This window comes from Cnephaeus nilssonii (genome assembly GCF_951640355.1).
Source record: "Cnephaeus nilssonii genome assembly, chromosome: 5".
Lineage (NCBI taxonomy): Eukaryota > Metazoa > Chordata > Mammalia > Chiroptera > Vespertilionidae > Cnephaeus > Cnephaeus nilssonii.
This window is the reverse complement of record NC_137076.1, coordinates 74,480,306-74,503,664: the sequence shown is the minus strand read 5'-3', so window position 1 is coordinate 74,503,664 and position 23,359 is coordinate 74,480,306. Positions and strand designations below refer to the sequence as shown.

At 44.7% G+C, this 23,359-nt stretch overlaps 2 protein-coding genes across 2 annotated transcripts in view; one reads left to right on the top strand and one right to left on the bottom strand.

The window, feature by feature from the left end:
• KIF3A (kinesin family member 3A) overlaps window positions 1–4,824 on the top strand; it is a gene marked incomplete at its 5' end in the record, with an annotated part of 43,687 nt that extends 38,863 nt beyond the window's left edge. Inside the window, 1 exon segment of the mRNA XM_079770143.1 lies at window positions 1,831–4,824. Coding sequence (XP_079626269.1) covers window positions 1,831–1,879 — 49 coding nt within the window. The 3' untranslated portion in view covers window positions 1,880–4,824.
• Window positions 4,825–11,568: 6,744 nt separating this feature from the next.
• IL4 (interleukin 4) lies at window positions 11,569–19,641 on the bottom strand (the record flags this gene model as incomplete). The annotated part of the gene is made up of 4 exons (XM_079770270.1): window positions 11,569–11,664; window positions 13,937–14,065; window positions 19,200–19,250; window positions 19,507–19,641. 4 exons carry the CDS (start codon window positions 19,639–19,641, stop codon window positions 11,569–11,571), a joined length of 411 nt encoding a protein of 136 aa, XP_079626396.1.
• Between the last annotated feature and the right edge of the window lie 3,718 nt (window positions 19,642–23,359).

Sequence of the window (23,359 nt, the reverse complement as noted above, 5' to 3'; positions counted from 1 at the left end):
AAAATGTTCTTATGTAGTTTTGATTTGAGTAAATAAAATCTTGCTGAAGAATTAAGGTCTTCCAACGTCTTTAGCTGTACGTATTGAGTAATAGATTTTATTTTTAATGTATTTTGTTCTCTCCGAGTCATCTACTATCTTAATTCCTTAATTCTTACTCTAATTCTTCTAGTGAGATGCTAATTAATTTGCCTGGTTAGACTCTTAAGTATTACATTCAGCTGATTTGTTTTTCTATAATAAACATTGTCCCAAGAACCTTGATGTCCTCAGCCACCAGTTAAAGAAGAGGTCTCTGACCATCTTTTCTTCTCCTTTGGGGGCTGGTTTGACTGTTGAGTAGTCTGTATGTACCACCACATAAGCCCAGGGAACCAGGACGTGAGAGCCCGGAGCTTATTCTTCTCCCTCTGCCCTCCATCAAGTGCTGTTGAGCTTATTTAAACTGATTGTAAGACTTTGGGGCTCCTGAAATGAGAGGGAATAATAAGCTTATTCCCCCCCTGCTTTGAGCACTTGGATTTTTGAGTTACATGTAAGGTGAGGTTGTATGGGTTTAATATTTTTTTGTTGCATGATCTCGTAGACATGACCTAATATTTATAAATTTGGGGTAGTTGAACTCAAGGAGGAGGAATCAGTACCATATTAAAAGCGCACAGATTTTTCATTCGTTAGCACTTATGTGGTAGGGTTAAAAACTCTATCTGCCGGCAGAAGCCATGCATTAATAAATGAAGCATAGCAGTTCAAAGAAACATGAATCTCTTTAGACCTTTCACTTTTCCACTTTTAATAGAGATATGTTCCTCTTAACTTTGAAGTTAGTAAGAAAACTAACAATGCAAGTGAGATGATAAATGGTAAGACAGTTGGCTTCAGTGTAGGTGAGAAATAGGCAGCAGTGGGGGCGGGGACAAATGGAGAGTGTCTGTCTGAGGTGAGTGGCTGCTACCTTGCTCCTAGTTAGTTTTGGGACTAAAGGGCCCATTGTTTCCATCTCCTCTTGTTTCAAAGAAGAAGCCAGAAATCAAATTATTTAAATGAGATCTCTCCCTTTTCAGTCACTTTTTAAAAATTGATGTGGACCTAAAGCAAACAAATAATTTAATGTTATTTGGATATAGTTTTCAGAATACTCATTTAAAAATATGTACCTTTTGGTTAAACAAATAAAACAAAACAAACATGTGAGCCAACATTAGATTAGCCAAATCCACCATCTCTGTGCACCAGAATTAGCCTGCTGTATTATGAAAACAATAGATAGCCTTAAACACAGACAAATGTACACATTAAATGATTTATTGATATTACATTACATGATAATGTTCAATGTATGTTTCTCATTAGAAATGCATAGTTCAATATGCTAAGCAAAATTGCAATAAACATGGTACATTAATGTAGCATTTACATCAGTCCCTACATGTGCATCTGTACTGTATTGCCTCAGGTGATGTGGTCTTTGAATAAACCCGCACCTTTAGCCTACCCCGGAAGAGATATTCAGCAGTTAAATCTGGCAAGCATGCAGCCCACTGGGCCTGGCTGGGTGGTCTAGTCCAGTTTTGGAAATTATCATCCACTCAGTTTCTCACCGCCCGGGTGGAGGGTGGAGTGCCATGATCTTGCACCTATTCTTGGTGACCTTTCCCTAGCCTGGAAAAGTGGGCATGAACTGATCTCTTAACATGGTCAAACATGTCAGACCTTGGCCTGGTTCTAGACTCTATGGCCCCCTTGTTTTATCTTCTACATAATGTAAAGTGTTTGCATTTCAGACTTTTAGGAAAGTCTTCATGTTTTCTTTTTCTCTTCTCCAAACAGAAAGCGTTCTGCAAAGCCTGAAACTGTAATTGACTCTTTACTTCAGTAAATGTTACAGACTTAAAGTCTCAATAAAAAGTAGTGATATCCATGCCTGGACAAAATATTTAATTAAACACTGAAGACTTTTGTGTAATTTCAAGTAATGAAAGCTGTAAGTCATGGAGTAAGACTGAAACTAGTAATCTGTCTAATAATTTTTAGTCTGTATATGTCAATATCACATTGAAATTGCACAACTGGTAATTGTTCAAATAGTCATATTACTCTTCATTTCATACTATGCAGGGAAGTTGGGGGAGCAGCTCCTCCTGTAGAGAGTTGCTGTTCAGATGTATTAATAAATCTTCTAGTAATTTGCTCAACTACTGTATATGTACGTAACTGGATATTCGAAATAGAATAAAATGTAGGTCCTGTCTTGCACATAGACAGCAGTTCTAATTGTCCTATGTTTTGCTGTTATATATGAATGTATGGACTGCATATCTAAGAAATTTTTCAATCCTAACGCCCGCCGGCCTGTTTAAGTATGTTCTCATTTTTGTGTTATCTGTATTGTATTTTAAGTATTAGATGACCTGTAGAATGACAGTCAATATTTAGAAGTACACATTTAAAAAACAAAAGTTGAAAATATGTTTCAACTGTACCTCTCTTGACTATTTTTGCCATTTAGAGTTCAAATCAAATATACTTTTGTTCTGATTTCATGTTCTCATAAAACATTGAATATGTACCTAATTATAAAGGAGTCACAGTTGCAGAAAATTAAGCTAAATACTGGTCACTAGTCTTTGCTGTATGTGTATATTTTTAAAAATTCATTTTGAAGTGTGATTAATGGATGCTTTCCTTTGAGTTCTAAATTGTGATGAAAATTGAGTCTCCATTTCCCAGAAAGTACAACTAAAGCAAGAAAAATAGCTCTTAATCCTTTGCCATTAAAACACTTTGTTTTGTTTTTTTCTTTATAGTTTATTAAAAGAAAATATTCTTCCCTGAATTTCTTCCATTGACAAATCCAGTTAGACCATCTTCCTCTAAAAATAAAAATAATATTTATTTTATAGTAAAATAACTTGTAATAGATAGAATTGTGTTTTCCTTGTTGGCTGCTTACAAAATTTTTGTTTTTATTTTTTTAATGTTATGTTTCACCTACACCACTTAATATATCTTTTGTGAATTTTAAAATAAATTAGTATTAAGTTAACATTAGTTTAAGAAGTTTGGTTAAATGGTTTATAATTACAAAGCCATGTATAGAGTGGGGTTGAGTAAAGGTGGTGTACTTGTGAGGTGGTAGTAAAAATGTGTTCATAAATTTAAAGTAATTCCAAAGGTGTGTACTGAATGTCCTGTGTATGGTGCATATTTTCTAGGTAATAAGAATTGCATTTAACTGGTAGCGTTTTCTTTGTAGTATGTAAGATAGAAGTTTATAACTTTATTCTGTGAGGCAACTGTTTACATACTGTGAAGACTTGAGGTGAATACATGTCTTGTAAGAGCTTTGTGTGAGCAGAGTATCTTGGCAATTGTAGATGCACATTTAACTGTTAGTAATTACTCTAGGGAAATCTTAATTTTACCAATAGAAAGAAAAGGTGACTACTTCTTCCTTTTAGAAGTTCATGTTTATCACCTTTAATCATCTAGTTAATAAGAAAGGAATAGCATTTACATTAAGCTCTAAAATAGCACAGAAAACTTAAGCCAGTATGTTACATTGTTTTCTATTCCACTCCACTGCGGTAACAAAAAGAAACATATAAAGAGTCAAATGTGTCAGGATGGCCGAGTGGTCTAAGGTGCCAGACTCAAGAGTCAAAGCGTTAAAAAAATTTTTTTTTTAAATAAGCTACTTTAGCAGTTTTTTTAAAAAAGCATTTACATTAGAACTGATTATATCAGATGGACAATAATTGCTCATCTTATGAAAAACCAAAATTATATATTTAGGCAGGCCTGACTAATCTGTATGAAAGCATGGGACACTGACTTGACAGTGATTCACTTAGGTCCAATCATAGCAGTTCTGTGGTTTCTTCACACTTACTGTGTCTTTGTGCACAAATAAAATATTTTGTAACTTCAGTGTTAATTTCATATAAGGATATAGATACACTTGCTCATTATATGAAATAGACAGACTTAAAATGAGTGGCACATAGAAATAGGTTTTTGAATGGGTCTTTTCTCTTTAATTTTAAAAAGTATTATTTATTTATTAAAAGGGGCCTTGGTAGAATGTTATTTGTTGTGGTATATTCTTTAATAAACCCTGTAATTATATATACTGATAGTTAGGATATTAAAGTATCATAGTAGTCCTCATTTTTGTTTAGGTGCTTGTAAAGTATAAGATTACTCAAGGAGGGAGGTCTGAATCCATGTGTTTATCCCACAAATAGAATCCATTTGATACGCTGTGTCATCTACTTTCTAGGAAAAGGGGACCTTTTTGCAGCAAGAGGTTTAAGGTCACTTGGGATTGGGGAGGGGGGTACTGCTTCATCTGTAAGATTTTTTTTTAAATTATGATTATGATTTTTGGGTTTTGTTTCTTCATAGTCTTTTAAAAATGTCTTTCCCCTTAACTCTTAAGGAATGTCCTTCTCTTTCCTACAGGGCTGTGAATTAAGGAATCGGTAGGGTGTACATTTAAGCACTCCTGTGTCTGCCCAATTGCTTAATATATGCATTTGTTTTCCTTTTTAGCTATTTTTAATTTAAAATACTAGAACAAAACATAGATCTTCCTAGTGCCTTTGAACTTATACTGTAGTCTGACTAGTTTAAATCATTAATAACTTCAGTAGCATTACTACAATACTGTATACTGGCCTAAATTACAAATTGTACAATAAATTTGTTGCATTAATTTCAAAAGCCACACTTCCATTGTATTTTATGTATAATTGTATTTGTTCAAGTTGTACATATTGATATTGTATATACATGTGCAGCATGGTTAAATAAGAAATAAAAATGTTTACATAATGCCTGTAGTAGCGATCTGCTTCTTTATTGAACTATTTTGTGTTTATGTCCATCCTGATATTAATAGGCAGTTTTTTTGTACTTGGCATCTCAGTTTCATGTCGTTAAGAGAGGCCTGTTTAGCCCTAGCCAGGTTAGCTCTGTGGTTAGAGCATCGGCCTGTAGACTAAAGGGTCCCGGGTTTGATTCTGGTTAAGGGCACATGCCTTGGTTGCAGCCTCGGTCGGAGAGCGTGCTTGGGAAGCAACCAATCAGTGTGTGTCTCTCCCCTACCTTCCACTCTCTGAAAATCAATGAAAAAAATATCCTCGGGTGAGGATTAACAAGAGAGAGAGACCTGTTTAATTTCACACCCAGAAACTCATGCTGGTGTGAGTCTTTAACAGAAACTGGGAAGAGAGATTTTTAAATGTGCTTCTCATTGATAAAATTTGTTTTCACCAAAAATATTTTTAGCCAAGTTTTGTTATTCTTTTCATTAGTGTTTGAGAACAGAAACGTAAAGTATGTGTGCAGAATGTATCTCACTAAAAGGTAAAAGGAGACATTTTTGAGTGGTGGCAATATCATGATCTCTTCACAATTTTAATGGGATTAAAATATCTCCAAAACAATAACATTGCTTGGGTTAGTGTTAATCATGGGCTCTTTTGATAACTGCTTAATGATTACCAAGCACCATGCTAGAGCCTTATAGTCACAAAGGGGTCCAGAAGTTCTGATTTGTTGGCAAGTTTCAAAGAATTTACATGTACTTTTTGCAGAGGAGCGGAGACATTTCAGGGCTTGCTCTCTTCCTTGTCCCGACTGCTAGCTTATGTAAACTCTAACATGTGTGTAGAACATGAAGATAAAATTAAAGACCTGCCCTGGCATCAGCAACATGTTGTCCATCCCATCTTCTCATGAAAACTCCCAGAAATCAAAGCAAAACCCCCAGTATCAGCCTAAGGGACCTCAGGAGCCTGTGCCCCGGGGGAGCAGTGACAGGGCTCTGAAGCCACAACTGACAGCCAGCCGAGCCCTCCGAACACATTTGTTACAACATTATCTGAATGTCATTCTTCAGCCGTGACATTTGCAAAGCAAATCAGATACTCAGTCCTCCTTCGGAAGCTGAACAAATGTGTGGGAAAATGATTATGAAGAGGCTACTTCAAAAAGAACCAGTTTCCTCTCAGCATTTATCTTGGGCTTCCTGTGACCCGATCTTCAAGCTACTTTTATCAACGTTATCAGAACATCACTTTGTCTTACCCAAACACGTTTATGGCTCTGACTACAGAATATGACAGATCAGACATCCTTCCACACCTGCTCCCCTCCCCCATCCCTGTTTTGAGGGCGGGGGAAATTTTAGTTTTTAATCAAAGGCTTTATTTCTCCAATTGTACAAAGGAATTTAACTGGGACTTTACAACTAAATACAATATGTCTCAGAGTTGATACCAATCTTAGCAAGAGGATATTGCCTAACTCAACCTAAAAGTACAGAGTCATTACAGAAATACTGTGCTGACCTTGATTTCTCCTCCGTCCTGAGTTTTGCCACTCAGTCCCCAGGTGTCTTCTGGATTTACCGTGTACCCACCCTGCGCTGTGGCCATGTAAATGGAGAGTGACAGCGCGTGTTGAGGGCTGTCAGAGAGGAGGGTGAAGGGCGAGCTGCCCGGAGTGGCATTCTTCCCTAGCAGCTAACACGGTGCCTAGCACACACCTGACCACGAGGCCAGAAGAGGCTGCTCCTCCAGGGAACTGCTGTGGGAGGTGGGAGGCAGTCCAACATGCGGGGAGAGGCAGTCCAGGCCTGAATCCTGATGCTTGTACCTTGGCGGTAAGTTTGAAGTTGGGCAAAAGGGGTGGGGACAGTGGAGCCTGAACAGGAAAGAGGGGCCAGGCTCCTGCTGTGAGTTTTCTGTAAGCAGGATTTTAAGAGGTCACTCGCGTTGTGTTTTAAAGAAAATACTGCTGGAAAGATGGTGAAGGATTAGATGGGGCGCTGGGAGACCAGATGATGTCACACTGTGTGCTGGAGACCGCACTGGCTGTGAGCCAGAGGAGCCAACCTCCCTCTCCTCCGCTGGTGCTCTTGCACTCAGCTGGTACCTCCATGACGGACACCTGTACCTTCACTTCTCTTTACTCACACTGCCTAGCAGTTACCCGGTGTGCGGTCAGCACACAAGACATCAGCACAGGCTTGTGTTTGGTTTTACACTGGCTATTGGAAACAAGAAAGGGATAGACTGCTTGGAGACTGAAAGTCGAACTAGGAAGAAGTGGCCAGGAAGGATGCGTTAGAAGAGAAACACTTCAGAGAGCTGAAGAGAGAATGTCTGAGTGCTTGGGGCAGAGCCCCATTCAGGAAATACTAGGATGACAGGAACAGGAGATTTCCACCTGGGAATGGGAGCTCTAATGAGCTGACACGTTGGACCAAGAATCAGCCCTGAGACTAGAGTAAGGGATCGCCTCACCTCTGGGGAAGCTGGTAGGCACTGAGAAGCTCACCTTGCATGCTAAGAGGCCCCCTGCGCCCTGCTCCCTGAGAAAGCTGTGCACGCACTCCGCCCCAGGGTTCCTCAGTCTCAGACGGTCTGGGCACCCTGAGGGGCCGGCAGATATGATGTGGAGAAAGGTGGGGGGAAAACAGGACCCGGTTACCGGATGGACACATCAATCAATAGCAGCAGCAAGAGAGCCCCTGATGCGTTTTATCAGACGCCAACATTTCTAATTGGGCCAAGAATGTTTCAGTGAAAGTCCCTTGGCCATAGAAGGAGTGAAACGTGTTTTTTATTTTATTAGGTTGCCTGGTTTTTTTTAATTACAGTTTATATTCAGTATTATTTTCTGTTAGTTTCAGGGGTACAGCATAGTGGTTAGACAATCATTTACAAAGTGATCCCCCTGATATTTCCAGGACCCACCTGGCACCATACATAGTTACTACAATATTATTGACTGTACATCCCCGTGACTATTTTGTAACTACCAATTTGTACTTCTTAATCCCTTCACCTTTTTCACTCAGAATCCCACCTACCTCCCCTCTGGCAACCATCAGTTTGTTCTCTGTATCTATGAGTCTGTTTCAATTTTGTTCCTTTATTTTATTCTTTAGATTCCACATATAAGTGAAACGGAAACATTTTTCCTTTCATTTACTTGTTCAGTAGGTATTTATCACCTACTAATGCCAGTTAGAGATATAATACATTCACAGGTAAAAGGCAGGAGGTAGCTGCTAGCGGGAGGAAGGGGTTCAACCTTTGCCATCAGCATCACCCATTCCATGCACAGGCAAGAGGCGCGTGGCATGGGTTGTGGCTAAGTTTCCTAAGTGAATGTGCTTAACTGACAAGCATCTCAACTTTCACTTAATCCTAAAGTTTCTTCATATATATATATATATATATATATATATATATATATATATATATATGATTTTTCACAGAGAGGAAGGGAGAGGGAGGGAGAGCCAGAAACATCGATGAGAGAGAAACATCCATCAGCTGCCTACTGCGCACCCCCTCCTGGGGATGTGCCCACAACCAAGATACATGCCCCTGACCGGAATCGAACCTGGGACCCTTGAGTCCGCAGGCTGACGCTCCATCCACTGAGCCAAACCAGTTAGGGCCACTCATACTTTTGATGTGTGGTCTCAACTCACGTTGTCTCGCTCCCTTGGTAAACAAGGGCTTATTTTGGGTGTTTCCACCCAGAGCCCAGCATCACCTGTCAGGAAGTAAGTAGAGTTAGTTGCATCTTAACCATTGAAGCTTATCTTATGACAGACCTGCCTGGAGCCTGCCTATGTCCTTTCTATGGCCCATTCTAAAATACCTCTTCCCCACAGCCCTTCTTTTACCACCCTGGCCTCGTACACAAACTGCAGCCCACAACTCATATCCTGTGGCAGACTACAGCTCACATTAGCCATTGAATGCAAATGTGCCTCAATCAAAGAAGAAGGGAAACTAACATTTCAATGGGGCCTTCAAGGCTCCATGACTCTTAGTTACTGGTTGCCCTTGGCATGCTGGTATTTTATGTGGGCAGGGTGAAACTGGCTGTGGTCAGGGTGAGACTTTAAGCTTTTGATTTGTTCCCTTATTTTGAAAGAGTTAAAAAGATGTTACATGTGTTGGTATAATTTTAGTACTAGTATTAATTTTTATCACATGTGTAAGCGAAGATGAAAAGAGTGCTCATTCACTGTTTTAGATCCACATTCTTGCAGGGAACATGTGTTCAAAAGGCAAGTTTCAATGACTTGACACTTATTTTCTTCCCCTTTAATTTTTAAAAATAACAGTTTTATTGAGATACTAGAGGCCCATTGCACAAAGATTCGTGCAATAGGCCTTCCTTCCCCTGGCTGCCGGCACCGGTTTTCCTCTGGCATCCAGGACCCAGGCCTTTGCTCTGGTTGCAGCGAGGCTTGGCTTCTCCCCTCAGCTGCAGTGGAGAAGCCAAGCCTTGAGGCTTCTCCACTCCTGCCGCAGCGGAGAAGCCAAGCCTCTTCAGTCTTCAGTCTTCGCTCCACGCCTGCATATGCAAATTAACCCTCCATCTTTGTTGGGTTAATTTGCATACCCACTCCTGATTGGCTGGTGGTCATCGTGGAGGTATGGTCAATTTGCATGTTTCTTTTTTATTAGTGTAGGTAACTTACATACTAGCAAGCAATATTCTACTTTTTGCCTCTTCTGGACATTTCATATAAGTGGGATCATACTATATGTGGCCTTTTGTGTCTGGCTTCTTCCACTTAGCATAATGTTCCCAAGGTTCATCCACATTGTAGCATGTGTACTTAATTTTTTATCACCAGGTAATATTTTGTGGTATGGATATACCACATTTTGTCTATCCAGTCACCTGTTGATTGACGGTTGTTTCTAATTTTTTTGTTATTATGAGTAATGCTGCTGTGAACATTGGGTAGAGGTGTTTGTGTGGGCATGTGTTTTCCATTCTCTTGGATAGAGACCTAGGATTGGAATTGCTGGTCCTGTAGTAACTAAGTTTAGCCTTTTGAGGAGCTGCTGCAGTTTCCCAAAGTGCCTGCACCATTTTCCAATCACACCAGCAATGCCTGAGAATTCCAATTTTCCACATCTTTGCCAATGTTTGTGATCATCTGTCTTTTTAATTTTAGTTTTTTTAATGTTTAAAAACATATTATTTGTGTACATGGTTACACACAGATTTAAAATAGAAAGCCAACCGCCTTCTCCCTTGCTTTCACCCATCCTTACCCAAGTCCCATTCCCAACAAACTCCTTCCCTTTTTTGTAGTATTTAGTTTTTCTGATGGCTACCATGATAATACCAATGATCTCTTTATTCACTCACTATTGATTTTCTCCCCACTTTTTATTATAAGAACTTTCAAATATGTATAAAAGCAGGGTAGTACAATTAACCCCCATGTACCCATCCCTAGCTACCATAATCAACTCATGACCACTCTTGCCAACTGTTTTTTGATTTATCAACTTCAGATATGTGTTGGTTTCCTTATTGGAAAGTGAGGGTTTACCTCATTAATTTACCGTTCCAAATGTTTTATAGTAAACTAGAGATCCGGTGCACAGATTCGTGCGGGGGGTGGTGGTGTCCCTCAGCCTGGCCTGTGCCCTCTCGCAATCCAGGATTCCTTGGGGGAAGTAGCATTGTGCCAAGTGGTAGGCGGCCAGGGAGGAGCCCAAGCTGGGGCCAGGTGCCTTGCCACTCGAGCTCATCCTGGCCCGCTGCACCTGCCACCTCTCGGTAGCGCTGCCGCTGAGTGGGGAGAGGCTCCCACCACTGCAGCTGTGCTAGCCAGCCATTAGCCTGGCTTCTGGATGAGCCACACTCCCCTTGTGGGAGCACACTGACCATCAGGGGGCAGCTCCTGTGTTGAAAGTCTGACCCCTAATGGTCAGTGACCAATTGTTCGGTCATTCCGGTCATTTGGGCGTAACTGTTGTTTAGGCTTTTATATATATAGAAGATTATTTTTAGATCTTCGATTACCTTTGCAATTTTGAATAAATACTTAAATCTCTTGTTCTCATTCCATCAACCTTAGACAGTATTGCTTAATGGACCCTGTCGCTGAGTGGGTGGCGATATTAGGTCCCCACCTGTCATTCTTTCCCTCCTCTTTTACCTCTCAATCATATTCAGCTATACTTTTTATAGTGTCAGGTTAGTAGCACTTATAGTCTGTTCTGTAACCATAATTCTTCTGTGCTTTGTTGATTCTATGACTTGAGAATCAAGATAATTTACATTATTAGAGCTTTAAACATGATTCACTGCAGAGCCAGGTAGTGTGATAGAATTACTTTCCCCTGTAGTCTCAATGTAACAACCCTGTGCCAATGGGAGAAGCATGTTCTAAGCACCCAGGGGACACCTTTTCCATTCAGGCCTCATGGGCCCACTCTGCAGCTCTCTCTCATCATCTGTGTCTTATGTGGACTTGTGTTCTTTAATCATTTTGTGCATTATGTCCGCAGCTGCAGAGGGCAAAGCAATCTTTCCTTTTTTACTTCCATACTAGCTTCTCAGCAAATTAAACTGCTTTCCCCAAAAGTTGTCAAGTAAGGTGCCATGGCGAGTAAAGAGAAACCTTGCTGTCAGATTCTACATATATTTTATTTTATGATGAGTTATAAATATATAAATATTTTTAAAATAAGGCTATTAAAAACTCATAAATTAAAATATCCAGCTTCAACCCTTTGAGTATTTCTCTTGCATGATGCTCTTTAACCTTTCCAAGAAGTCTTTCAGTGTCGTCATCTTGGCTTCGTTCACAGGACAGGAGGTCTACAAAAGAAACATTTCATTAGCTTGCATTGCTAAATATTCGAGTCTTGCTGTCCTGCCTCTCTGCTCCAGTCAAGCCTACTCTGGCACTTAGCACCTGAGCAGTGATGGAACCAGGCCTCCAGCCTAGATCCAGCCAAGGGGAGTCCGACTCCACCACTAGGACAGCAGGGCTTGCCTGTTTCCAGTCTCTGCCTTCAGGGTGCCGCAGTGTCCGGAGACGTGTGTCACACACTGCTAGGTGCTGCTCAGGGCCTACCATGAAGGTAGAGGCTGAGACCTGTCCACTGCCGTCCTGGGCCTTCTGCGGGGCACCTGGGCTGCTGAGAGAGGTCCAGTCCATTTGCCCTCCTGCCCATTAAATAGCAACAACACAGCATGCAGCATGCCAGGTGGGAAGGATTCCAGGTACTTGCCACCAGGCCACTGCTTCAGTTTGGGTCTCAGCTCTACCAGTTTATTGATTATATCACTTAGGACAAACATTTCATATATAGAACACTTCAGTTTCCTCTTTTGTAAAATGGGGAAAACAGTGCGAATTTTGTAAGATGATTAAGAGGATTAAAAGAGAATTGAGTGTAATGTCAGCTCCCTATTCCGTCACCTTATCTTACAGATAAGGTAACCGGCCCAGAGAGGGGTGCATGTCCCCAGTTCCTCTACTTGGCACTAGATAACGTCCACTCTTGGCTCTCCCTCTTTCCTGCACTGTCGGCTCTCCCCTCTCACTGGACTATTCCCATTGGCACATTCCCATGCTGAGTATATAGCCCACCTTCAAAGAACTTCCCTCACTCCACGCCTGCCCTTCAGCTGTTGGTCCATTTCTCTGCAACCTTATAGCAAAACACCTCAGAAGACTTTTCTGTGCTCATCACCCCTTCCTTCTCACCACTCCCCGGCCATTTTCTACGGATCCCACTTCAGTCAGCCTTTCATTCCCACGTTTCCATTTATATCAGCTTCACCGATGCCCCTGTCGTGCCAAATCCGATGGCCATCTCTGTCTTCATCTTACTTGACCTTCCAGTGACCTGACACACTTGCTCACTCCCTCCTTCGCTTGCCTTCTGGGGCACCACACACTCCCCTTTCCTGCTGCTTCACTGCTCCTCCTCAGTCTCTCGCTGGACCCTGTTCTACCTGAACTCTGGATGTTAGTGCCTCCGGGCTCAGAACTTCCTTTCTCTCTGTCCTTCAAGTCCATCTTCCTGGGGACTTTACTTTATATAACAAGTTCTAACCTGTCCCCTAAGCTTCAGATTTTTCCAACCATCTTCTCAACATCTCTATTTGGCTATGCAATAGGTACCTCAAATTTACTATGAAGAAAATTAAACTCCTGAACTTCTGCTCAACCTCTCACCCTGCTTTGCCATCACTCTTCCATATCTGTAAACACCAACCATCCCCCAAGGGGCTCAGGCCAGGAACCAAGAGGCCACTGTTCACTCGCTCCTTCACACCCCTCACAATGGATCTGACATGTCAGCAAGTCCTTCTGGGTCAATTTTAGTTACATCCCAAATCTAACAACCTCTGCTGCTCCCACGCTTTCTGAACTACCATCGTCTTCAACCTCCAACAGGCCTTCTTGTTCTCCACTTACCCCTATTCAGTCTACCACACAGGAGCCAGAGTGATCTTTTTAAGTCACAAAAATCAGATCGTAGTCTCTGTCCTGCTCAAAACCGGGTGGGTATTTCCCACCATACTTGGGGCAGAGTCCAAAGGCCCAGTGTGATCTGATCTCCTGCTAAAATCCCCCTGCTCACTCTGGCCCAGCCACCCTGGCCTTCCTACCGCTCTTTGAACACATGAAGCTCATTTCCGCCTGAGGGCCTTTGCACAGCTGTCCCCTCTCACCCCCTCCCCACGCGCCAGGAATGTTCTTTCTCCAGTTAGTTATGAGGCCTGCTCCCTCACGTCATTTAAATCCTTCTCAGATGATGTCACCAACTCCTCTTCCTCCTAACCCCTATGTTCTTTATTCCTGTGTTCTTCACAGCACTTATCTCTGCTGGGCATCATGGGCATGTTAGTTTGCTTTTCTACCTCCGCCACTAGAACATTCTGAGGACAGGGCCTCTGCCGCCTTCTCCCTAGTACTGTTTCCCCAGTGCCTAACAGCACCTGGCACTCCTAGAGCCTCAACAAATACTTGTTGAACGAATGGATGGGCTGATTAACGGGACTACCACTCATGAGGAACATTGAGACGTGAAGGTGCTGTCCGCCGGGAGCCACGCTGCGGCATGATGCAGGTTACCTTGTTGGCCATGCTGCTGAGGTTCCTGTCAAGTCCGCTCAGGAATCTTTTGGTCAAGCACGTGTGGTGCCTGTAGACCTGCCGAAGCGCCGTCGCGGCCCTGCAGAAGGTTTCCTCCTCCGTTGTGTTCTAGGAAGAGAAATACCAGAGAGTTGTACACTAGCTCTGTTCTGAACATGGGAGAGAGGTTTTTCCTTCTGCTTTCTGGTTTCCAGGAAGAAAGTGATGGAGGCAGGTTAGCTCAGACATGGGCCAGGTATTCAAGGATTCTTGCCATGGGAATGAAGGCTGCTTACCACAGCCATAAACCTCTACAAACAACGTCTCCCCCTCCCAATTATCTGCAAATTCAGCAGCTTTTTCCTCAGACTCTCCCCGTTTCCTTTCTCTTAGAGGGTTTTGCTGAAAGGACGCCTAATAAAGTCACTCAACTAAGGGGAGGACACAGTGGGGATTTGAATGCAGGTCCATCTGTCTGGAGCCCAGGTCCGTTTCTCTCTGTGGAAGGTGCCTGCGTGAGCTCACAGTCATTCCTATGGGGTTCGAAAGCCCAGGTCTCCCTGGAAGGCCTGCATACGTGCTGAATAACTGGGTGCCCATCCTTTGCCTGAACATTTAGCTGTTCCCATGGGAGACAGCCGTGTGTGTATAAACTCGGGTCCAAGTGCGGAGATAAGACATTTCCCCGCAGCTAGGTGAGTGCCAGGATCCTGGTGAGGAATCTGGCCTTGGGGGATCAGGAAGCATCTGAGAGAGGGGGCCATTGAGCTGGGCCTTGGACGGGGCTCCAGTCCGGGGCTTTTGACCTTGCATGTACATGGTCGGAACCTCCTGGGAATGCCGCAGCTCTGGCCACAGGCCTCTCCTGGGGACGTCTGGGCCTTAGAGGAGGGAATGTACAAGCAGGGAAACGGCTCTTGTTGGGAGCCTGGGAGAGGGGTGTGTATCAGTCTGGAGCAGGCCTGGTGTGTCCTCTCATTTCCCCTGAAAAACCAAGTCACAGAGTCTGGAGAGTGGTCTTAGCTCGAGTCTGAGCCAGCTCAGATGAAGCTCTCCTGGCCTCTGTCAGGACACGCTCCAGGCCCTTCCCACTCAGCACGTGGTCCGTGGGGCAGCAGCACAGGCATCACCCGTGAGCTTGTTGGAAATACAAAACCCCAGGCCCCACCCGGCCCCCCTGAAGCACAGATGCGCATTACAGTAGCTCCAGGGGGTATTTATATGAGAAGCACTGTCCGGACAGCTTTGTACGTTCTTACAGTTACATCCTTTTCCTGATTATCACGGTAATGTAAGTTTACTATAAAAATAGTATATATTCAACAAAAACAAATTCACTCATTATCCTACCAGCCAGAGATAACTACTGTGATTATTTTGGTAAATATCTTCCCAGGTTTTTAAAAATACTTTTTTTTCAAAATAGGGACCAACTATTGGTACTGCTTTGTAACCTTTTTACACTTAACATATAGTACAAGTGTATTCTGAAGTCATTCAAAACTATTTGGAACATAGGATTGAGAGCTTTGTAGGAACTCATAGCATATTTGTATCATAATTGATCAATCCCCTATTATTGCAGTTTTTTTTGCTTTTGTAAATAAACACAGCAGTGAGTCATCTGTGTACATATGTGTGTTCATCTCTTACTATTTAGGCAAAATTCTAGAAGCACCAGAATTCCAAACTACAGAAGCTTCCTGGAACCTCCCCCTGGGGCAGAGGGGGGAGAGGGGGGAGTGATGGCCCACGGGCACACCCGTGGAAGGGCACCCACTTAATAAGCTGGTGGGAGCCCTCCTGGGCCCTGATTCCAGTTGGGAATTTAAGAGCAGCACTGGTATCTCTGGGCTCAGGGCGCCAGGAGCCTCCCATGCAGCACCCTGCCTCTGGGGCTGTGTGGGGAGCAGAGGCGGTGAGGCGGGGGAGACACCGCCTGTGGAGGCAGGTGAGGCAGACCCTGTGTGGCTGTGGAGAGAACAGCGAGGCTCAAGTGGCCAAAAGGACAAGAGCCCCTTGGCTTATTTTTCCATCAAAACCTAATGAGACGTTTGAGAACTCTGGCTTGGAGCCTAGCAATGAGGCTGCCTCTTGGTGTTGCATAGATGGCCACATAATACAGGGAACACCCTCTAACCATATTTGTCAAAGGACTTCCTGAAGGTCATTAGGATAAAATAGGAATTGAAAAGAGTTTGAATCAAATGGAAAAAGGTCAAAACAGCCTGATTCCTAAGGCCTTTTTAGCAAAGGGCTGGGTTTTGGTTCCAGTGGTATCACAGCCACGGGAAGCCAGTCCAGGCGGACCGCTTTCAGCTGCGTGTCCAGCTTTCGCTGCCCGCGTGTGCGCAGCCCAGCTCAGGGCACACGTCACAGCCTGGCGGACCTCGCGGCTCCGAACTCAGCAAAAGGGACTCAAAGGGGAGGCCCAGGCGCAGGCCGGGGGGGCTCCCTCACGACAGCCAGTGGCCCGTGGCGGCGCGCCTCCTGGGAGGTTTCTGTGGCAGGGACTCCTGTAGAGCTCTAACGTGGTTCTTCGCTAGCTTCGTTCAGGCCTGTAAACATTCAGTCCCATTTGTGTCGTATCCATTATCTACACTTCTGCCCAGATGTGGCGCGCCAGCGCTGTGTATAAGAAAAGCCTTCACTTTCTCCTTAAAAAAAAATTTGAGGGTCGACATAGAGCTTTCTGCAAATTATGAACTTGAGCTCTCTTTGGTCCACCCAGGAAATCCTTCCTAGACCAGCAGCTTGCTTGCTTTGCACTTTGCTCTTCCTCAGACCTCCTTAACTTCGTGGACACCCGGGCAGGCATTGCCTGTGGCCCGGGACTTAGATCAGCACATTCTTGTCAGCAGCTGCCCAGAGCAGGATGTTATCCAACAGGGAGATACAGGAATTTTTGATTCTCAAAAGAAATAAAATTAAGACACTGGATCTCGGAAAGCCATTTCTCTTCAGGAACACAAGAAAGTAACGCTCCCTCCCACATATCACCTCTGTGGGTTTTAAAAGAACCGCCTTTCCTTGTTCTGAAATACCTTCCTAGATAAGTAAGCACTGAGTCTTGAGTAAAAGAAAAGAAAGGAAAGTGAGGTAGTGCCTCCGGAGGGACAGAGCAGGCCAGGGGAGGCGTTGGCGGTAGGGTGGAGTGGAGGAGTGTCTGCCTGTGCGCTGAGGGAGGTTTGTTAGAACCAAATGCAGAGAGGGCCCCGAATGGGAGGAGAGCAGCGTGGCCAGGCCTGCACCTCAGTGGGCTGAGGGGTGGCTGGGTCTTCTAGAGACAGCCCCGAGAGGGGTCCCCCGGACTGGGCAGGTTTGATCATTTCCAACCACCGCCCCTCCCTTCTAGAATTATTGCTTCTCTACAACCAGTTTTTTTGTCTTTCATCAAGAGTTGAAGCATCTTACAATATCACTTTCCACTAACTTAAGAGTTGGATTCCAACCAACATTTAAAATCACTTTCATTTCTTCAGATGTGGAAACTGAGGCACAGAGAGGTGTGGAGACTTGCCAAAGGCCATACAACTAGTTAATAGCAGAACCAGAGCTAAAACCACAGACCACCTCACTTTCAGACCCTCTGCACTCCCTTCGGGGCCCTGCCCTTGGCTTTGGTAGAGCTCTCGGCAATGTAGCTGCCCTCTGGGGCACCCAGAACACACCGCTGTGGGCTCCTGGCTATTTTATTTATTTATTTACTTACTTACTTACACACACACACACACACACACACACATATCACATTAGCATACAGGGTGAGGCAAAAGTAGGTTTACAGTTGTTTGTATGGAAAATAGTACAATAATAAATAATAATACAAGAATAAACTCTGTGTTCCACGTACTCACAACTGTAAGACTACTTTTGCCCACCCTGCATATAATTTTATAGGTATATAAAATCTCCAAGTCCTTCCATCCTACTGATAGACAGAGTCTGATACATAATGAGATTCTGAAGGACCAAATTATATAATATATATGCATACATACTATACGCTTATTTTATATAATATTATATATAATTCTATTCTGATATTATATATTATTGTATATCAGATTCCTGGAATAATCTTTAATGAAATGAGGTATCCAGATAAAGGCCCCAAGAGTGGTTTTTCTCATGAAGTAGGACGGGCCTGTTGTACGGCCTAGGTGCTGGGACATGGCCCTGCCCAGCCCGCCAGGCTGCACTCCTGGCCAGGCACCCCCAGCACACGTGGAAAGCAGGTGGTTAGGAGACCACTGGCAAATTGAAGCTTTGGGTTTTTCATTCTCAGTCGTGTGTTTCCATGAAAACAGGAACTGATGTGCACAAAGCTATTGATATGTCTGTAGTCATGTGTTTGTCAGAGAAAATGCACTATCAGCTGTCAAATCTATCTCCTCCCACTGCAGGGGGTGAGGGGCGGGGGTGAGGCGCACAGGAGGTGGAAAGGCGAGATGCCCAAGCAGCCAGAAGCAGGGATGAGTTGGACCTCATCTGGCAGGAGGGCTCCAGACCCGGCCGGAGGGGAGCTGGCAGGACAGAGCAAGCCGAGGGTCCCTGGACAGCACCCCGGAGCCGGTGGGCTGCGAGGTGACCAGGCTGCGGAAGACGAGGCTCCGGCAATACCTTCTGCGTTGCCATAGGAAGTCTCTTAGACAAAATGAAAGCTCCCTCAACCTGTAATCTCAATATCTGTTTTTGTGAGAGTATTTGGTTTTTCAGAAATGTATGGGCCAGAAAATGCTCTCCTTCAATAAGCATTTATTGAGGGCCTCCTGTGTTCCAGGTATTAGGCCGGGGCTGGGTAAATCCTGACCAGGATCTCCATTAGGATGACAGAATCCAAGCTCTCCATTAGACATCCTCTAAATCAGGGGTCCTCAAACTTTTTAAACAGGGGGCCAGTTCACTGTCCCTCAGACCGTTGGAGGGCTGGACTATAGTTTAAAAAAAACTATGAACAAATTCCTATGCACACTGCACATATCTTATTTTGAAGTAAAAAAACAAAACGGCAAAAACACCTGCATGTGGCCCGCGGGCCGTAGTTTAAGGACGCCTGCTCTAAATCAAATATAACCAGAAACACTTGAGAGTAAAGATCAGAATTCTCATTCTTTGAAAACATTTAACACCTTATAGTTAATTTGGGCCTGTTCGCTTTCTGTTAAAAAAAAAAAAATAGTTTCTTGTTCAAACACTTGTAGATGGCCCTCCTGTCCCAAGTCCCCCGTTTGCCAAGCAGACCACCCCAGAAGGTTCTTACCTTTGGGGCAGCCAAGACGTCTGCTACGGTCAGCTCCATGCACAGTGGGTCCTTGGCCCGGGCAGGAACAAGAGAGCAAGAGAGACAGTTACTTCCAACTAAGCAGAGTGATCCTTGCCACGCAGCTCCCACTCCCTCAAACTGAGAAAACTTCCGACAGCCCCTCAAAAAAGTGCCAGGGAGAAGTCTCCCATCCCATCAACCAACTACTGGCTTCTCCGGAAGCTGTTCCGTTCTTCTCAGAGTCTAAGAAATACGCACGGCATCACCACACATCTGGAGAGATGGTGCCAGATAGCTCACTCACCTTTTTCGCTGTGAGGATGTTCAGCGTTTTGATGGTCTCTCGTAAGGTGAGGTTGTACTTGTGTCCATGGGTGAAGTTGCTGGTACATGCTAGTAAGCAGACCAGAGCTGGAATCAGCTGGGACGTGAGACCCATTAATCGATCTCTATTTGCAATGACAGAGTGAGACAATTAGTTTACCAGGAGAAGCTAGCAATGCAATTCTGACAATGATATCTCTATATATAGATTTAAAATTGCTGAAACCGAGGGAAAATGAATTTACATTGGAAATTTTCATTACACCAGGTTGGGGCCAATCAGCACCTCTCTTCCAGGAGAAAAATATGCCTCACAGAAACAGGTAACATGTTCCTGTGAAATCAGACCAATAGGAAAATGAAACCTTTTTTTAAAATTAACTACAAAGTATCAGCATAGGAAATTACACCATAATTTGTTCTTTAGATTAATCTTATCAGCTTGGGGTTGTTGCTGGCTTTTTGCTTTGAAGGAAGAGGCCACAGGTGTCCGAATTTGTTGTAGTGCAATGCTCCTGGGGAAAGATAGAGTAATATCAAGAAAGTTTGACTTGAATGGCATTTCAACCTGGCTTTTTCCAAGTATGGGTGGTATCTTGGAAACTTTTCTTTTGTGGAAAAGCTGATGTGGGGTTCTTTATCTGGGTAGAAGGAAAGTGACGAGCACAGATTATCTCCTGTCCTGGCACTGGGGCGTGCCATTCTCCAGGTAAAGGACATGTGACTCCAGGGGGGGCTTAGTTTGGGTCACAGCAGATGCATATCTTTATTTTTTTAAAATATGTTTTTATTGATTTCAGAGAGGAAGGGAGAGGGGGAGGGAGATAGAAACATCAATGATGAGAGAGAATCATGAATTGGCTGCCTCCTGCACACCCCCTACTGGGGATTAAGCCCGCAACCTGGGCATGTGCTCTTGACCAGAATTAAACCTGGGACCCTTCCGGTTGAGCCAGACTGGCTAGGGCTGCATAGTCTTTAATAAGGAGGCGCTAGGCATGTTAGGTCTGTCAGGAATGACTGCTCTTTAATGGAACTTAAATACATCTTCAGCTAATTGGACAAAACCTTCCTGATTTACAAATCAAACGTCTTGTCCATGCCCCGCCACCCACCTGCTGCTTTAGTGCAACTCCCTGGACCGGTGAGGGGCTGAGCACCCCCACGTTCACGATGCAGCAGGGTTGCTGTGCCCCGGCAAGCCATGCTTTTTCCTCCCTGAACTTTCCGGTTCTCTCCCCTCCCCTCCACTCCCATGGTTTCCCGCCTTCCTGGCTTCCTGGCTTTCCTCTGGAGGGTCACATGGAGCCATTACTGCACAGGCTGTTCCTGCGCCTGGATCTCCTTGCAGTGCCCCGCGCTCTGTGAAGGAGAGGGCGTGGGTCCCTGTATCAGGACGGCCCCTCGACCACATTTAGGGTGCTTCCCTCGGGACTGTGCAACACGTTTGCCAAACCCAAGGCAATTGCTTCTGATACCAACTACGTGGAGTTGGGCAGCAAGTGTCACCAGTGAAGGGCGCAGCCTCTACAAGCCTGCCCTCTACAGCAGCTGCGAATCGGGTTTCAGTCCATGCTCACTGCAGGCCAACTGGCTACGAATTCCAGAGTTCCCCTTAAGCCCTCAGGTTCAGTAATTTGCTAGAATGACCCACAGAACTCAGGAAAGTGCTGCACATTTTTATTAGAGCAGAAGGATACCAATCAGACAATCAGGCGGTGAGATCTAAAGGATTCCAAGCACAAAGCTCCCGCGGAGTCGCCTCCCCAGCACCCGATGTGAGCAGGGCAGCTCACCAGCTTCCGTGCCCAGAGTTCTGGGGTGTATTCCGTAGGCAAGATTGATTGAATCGCTTGTCACTCAGTTGACCTCATCCTCCACCCCTCCCCTGGAGGCTTGCTGACATCACAGTAGCTTAATAGTGTGGCTGCCCCCCACCTTGAGTTGCCTTATTAGCATAAACGATCAGAGCTCACCGCAAATGGCCAAGACTCATATCACTTGAGAAATTCCTAGGATTTAGGGGCTACCTCTCAGGAACTAATGACAAAACACAGCCAAATTCTTTATTGCAGGAGTTTAGGGGTTATCTTCCAAGAGGGAAACAAAGGTCAGACTTCTTTGGGTACATTCTTTAAAAAAATAAAAAGGTATTTCTCTTTTTTCTTCCACTTTTATTGAAATACTAGAGGCCCAGTGCACGAAATTCGTGCACTGAGGGAGGGGGTGTCCCTCAGCCCAGCCTGCACCCTCTCCAATTTGGGACCCCTCGAGGGATGTCTGCCCGTTTAGGCCCGATCCTACCTGGACATCCCTCTCACAATCCAGGACTGCTGGCTCCCAACTGCTCACCTGCCTGCCTTCCTGAGGGCCCCTAACCGCTTCTGCCTGCCAGCCTGATCACCCCCTAACCACTCCCCTGCCAGCCTGATTGATGCCTAACTGCTCCCCTGCCAGCCTGTTTGCCCCTAACTGCCCTCCCCTGCAGGCCTGGTCCCTCCCAACTGCCCTCCCCTGCAGGCCTGGTCCCTCCCAACTGCTCTCCCCTGCAGGACTGGGTCCCTCCCTATTGCCCTCCCCTGCAGGCCCGGCCGCCCCCAACTTCCCTCCTCTGCCGACCTTGTCACCCCTAACTGCCCTCCCCTGCAGGCTTGATTGCCCCCAACTGCCCTCCCCTGCTGGCCATCTTGTGGTGGCCATCTTGTGTCCACGTGGGGGCAGGATCTTTGACCACATGGGGGCAGCCATCTTGTGTGTTGGAGTGATGGTCAATCTGCATATTACTCTTTTATTAGATAGGATAGAGGCCTGGTACATGGGTGGGGGACAGCTGGTTTGCCCTGAAGGGTGTCCCGGATCAGGGTGGGGGTTCCCTTAGGGTGTGGGGTGGCCTGAGCGAGGGGCCTGTGGTGGTTTGCAGTCCGGCCACGCCCCCTGGCGACCCAAGCGGAGGCCCTGGTATCTGGGATTTATTTATCTTCTACAATTGAAACTTTGTAGCCTGGAGTGGAGCCAAGCCTCTTGCTTGCTCTGTGGCGGCAGCCATTTCTGTTGGGATTTATGTATCTTCTATAATTGAAACTTTGTAGCCTGGAGTGGAGGCCAAGGCCGGCCAGGGCTTCAGAAGCTTGGCTTCCTCCATCACCGGGGGCAACCCTAGCCTCCTGCTCTTTCCAGCTCCATGGCTGCTGCCTTTTCTGTTTGGATTTATTTATCTTCTATCATTGAAACTTTGTAGCCTTGAGTGGAGGCCTAGGCTGGCAAGGGCAGGCTGAAAGCTTGGCTTCCTCCATTGCTAGGGAAACCTAAGCCTCCCTCCTGCTCTCTGTGGCCGCAGCCATCTTGGTTGGGTTTATTTGCATATTCGCTCCTGATTGGCTGGTGGGCATGGCTTGTGGGCATGGCTTGTGGATGTAGCAGAGTTAGGGTCAATTTGCATATTACTCTTTTATTAGATAGGATAATTACACACAGCATTGTTTAAGTTTGAAGTGTATATACAGCATAATGATTTGACATATATATCATAAGATGATTAATGCAAGTTTAGTTAACATCCGTCATCTCATATAGATACAACAAAAAAGGAAAAGAAAAAAATGTGTGTTTTTTTGTATGATGTGAAGTCTTAGGGTCTCCTCTCTTAGCCACTTTCACATATATCATACAGCCGTGTTCTCAATAGTAATGTTGCACGTGACATCCCAGTATTTTATCTTATAACTGAAAGCTTGTACCTTTTGATCACCTTCATCCAAGGCCCCTCCTTCCACCCCACACCTCTGCTAAACATAAAGCTGATCTTTTTTTCTATGAGTTTGGTTTGTCTGTTT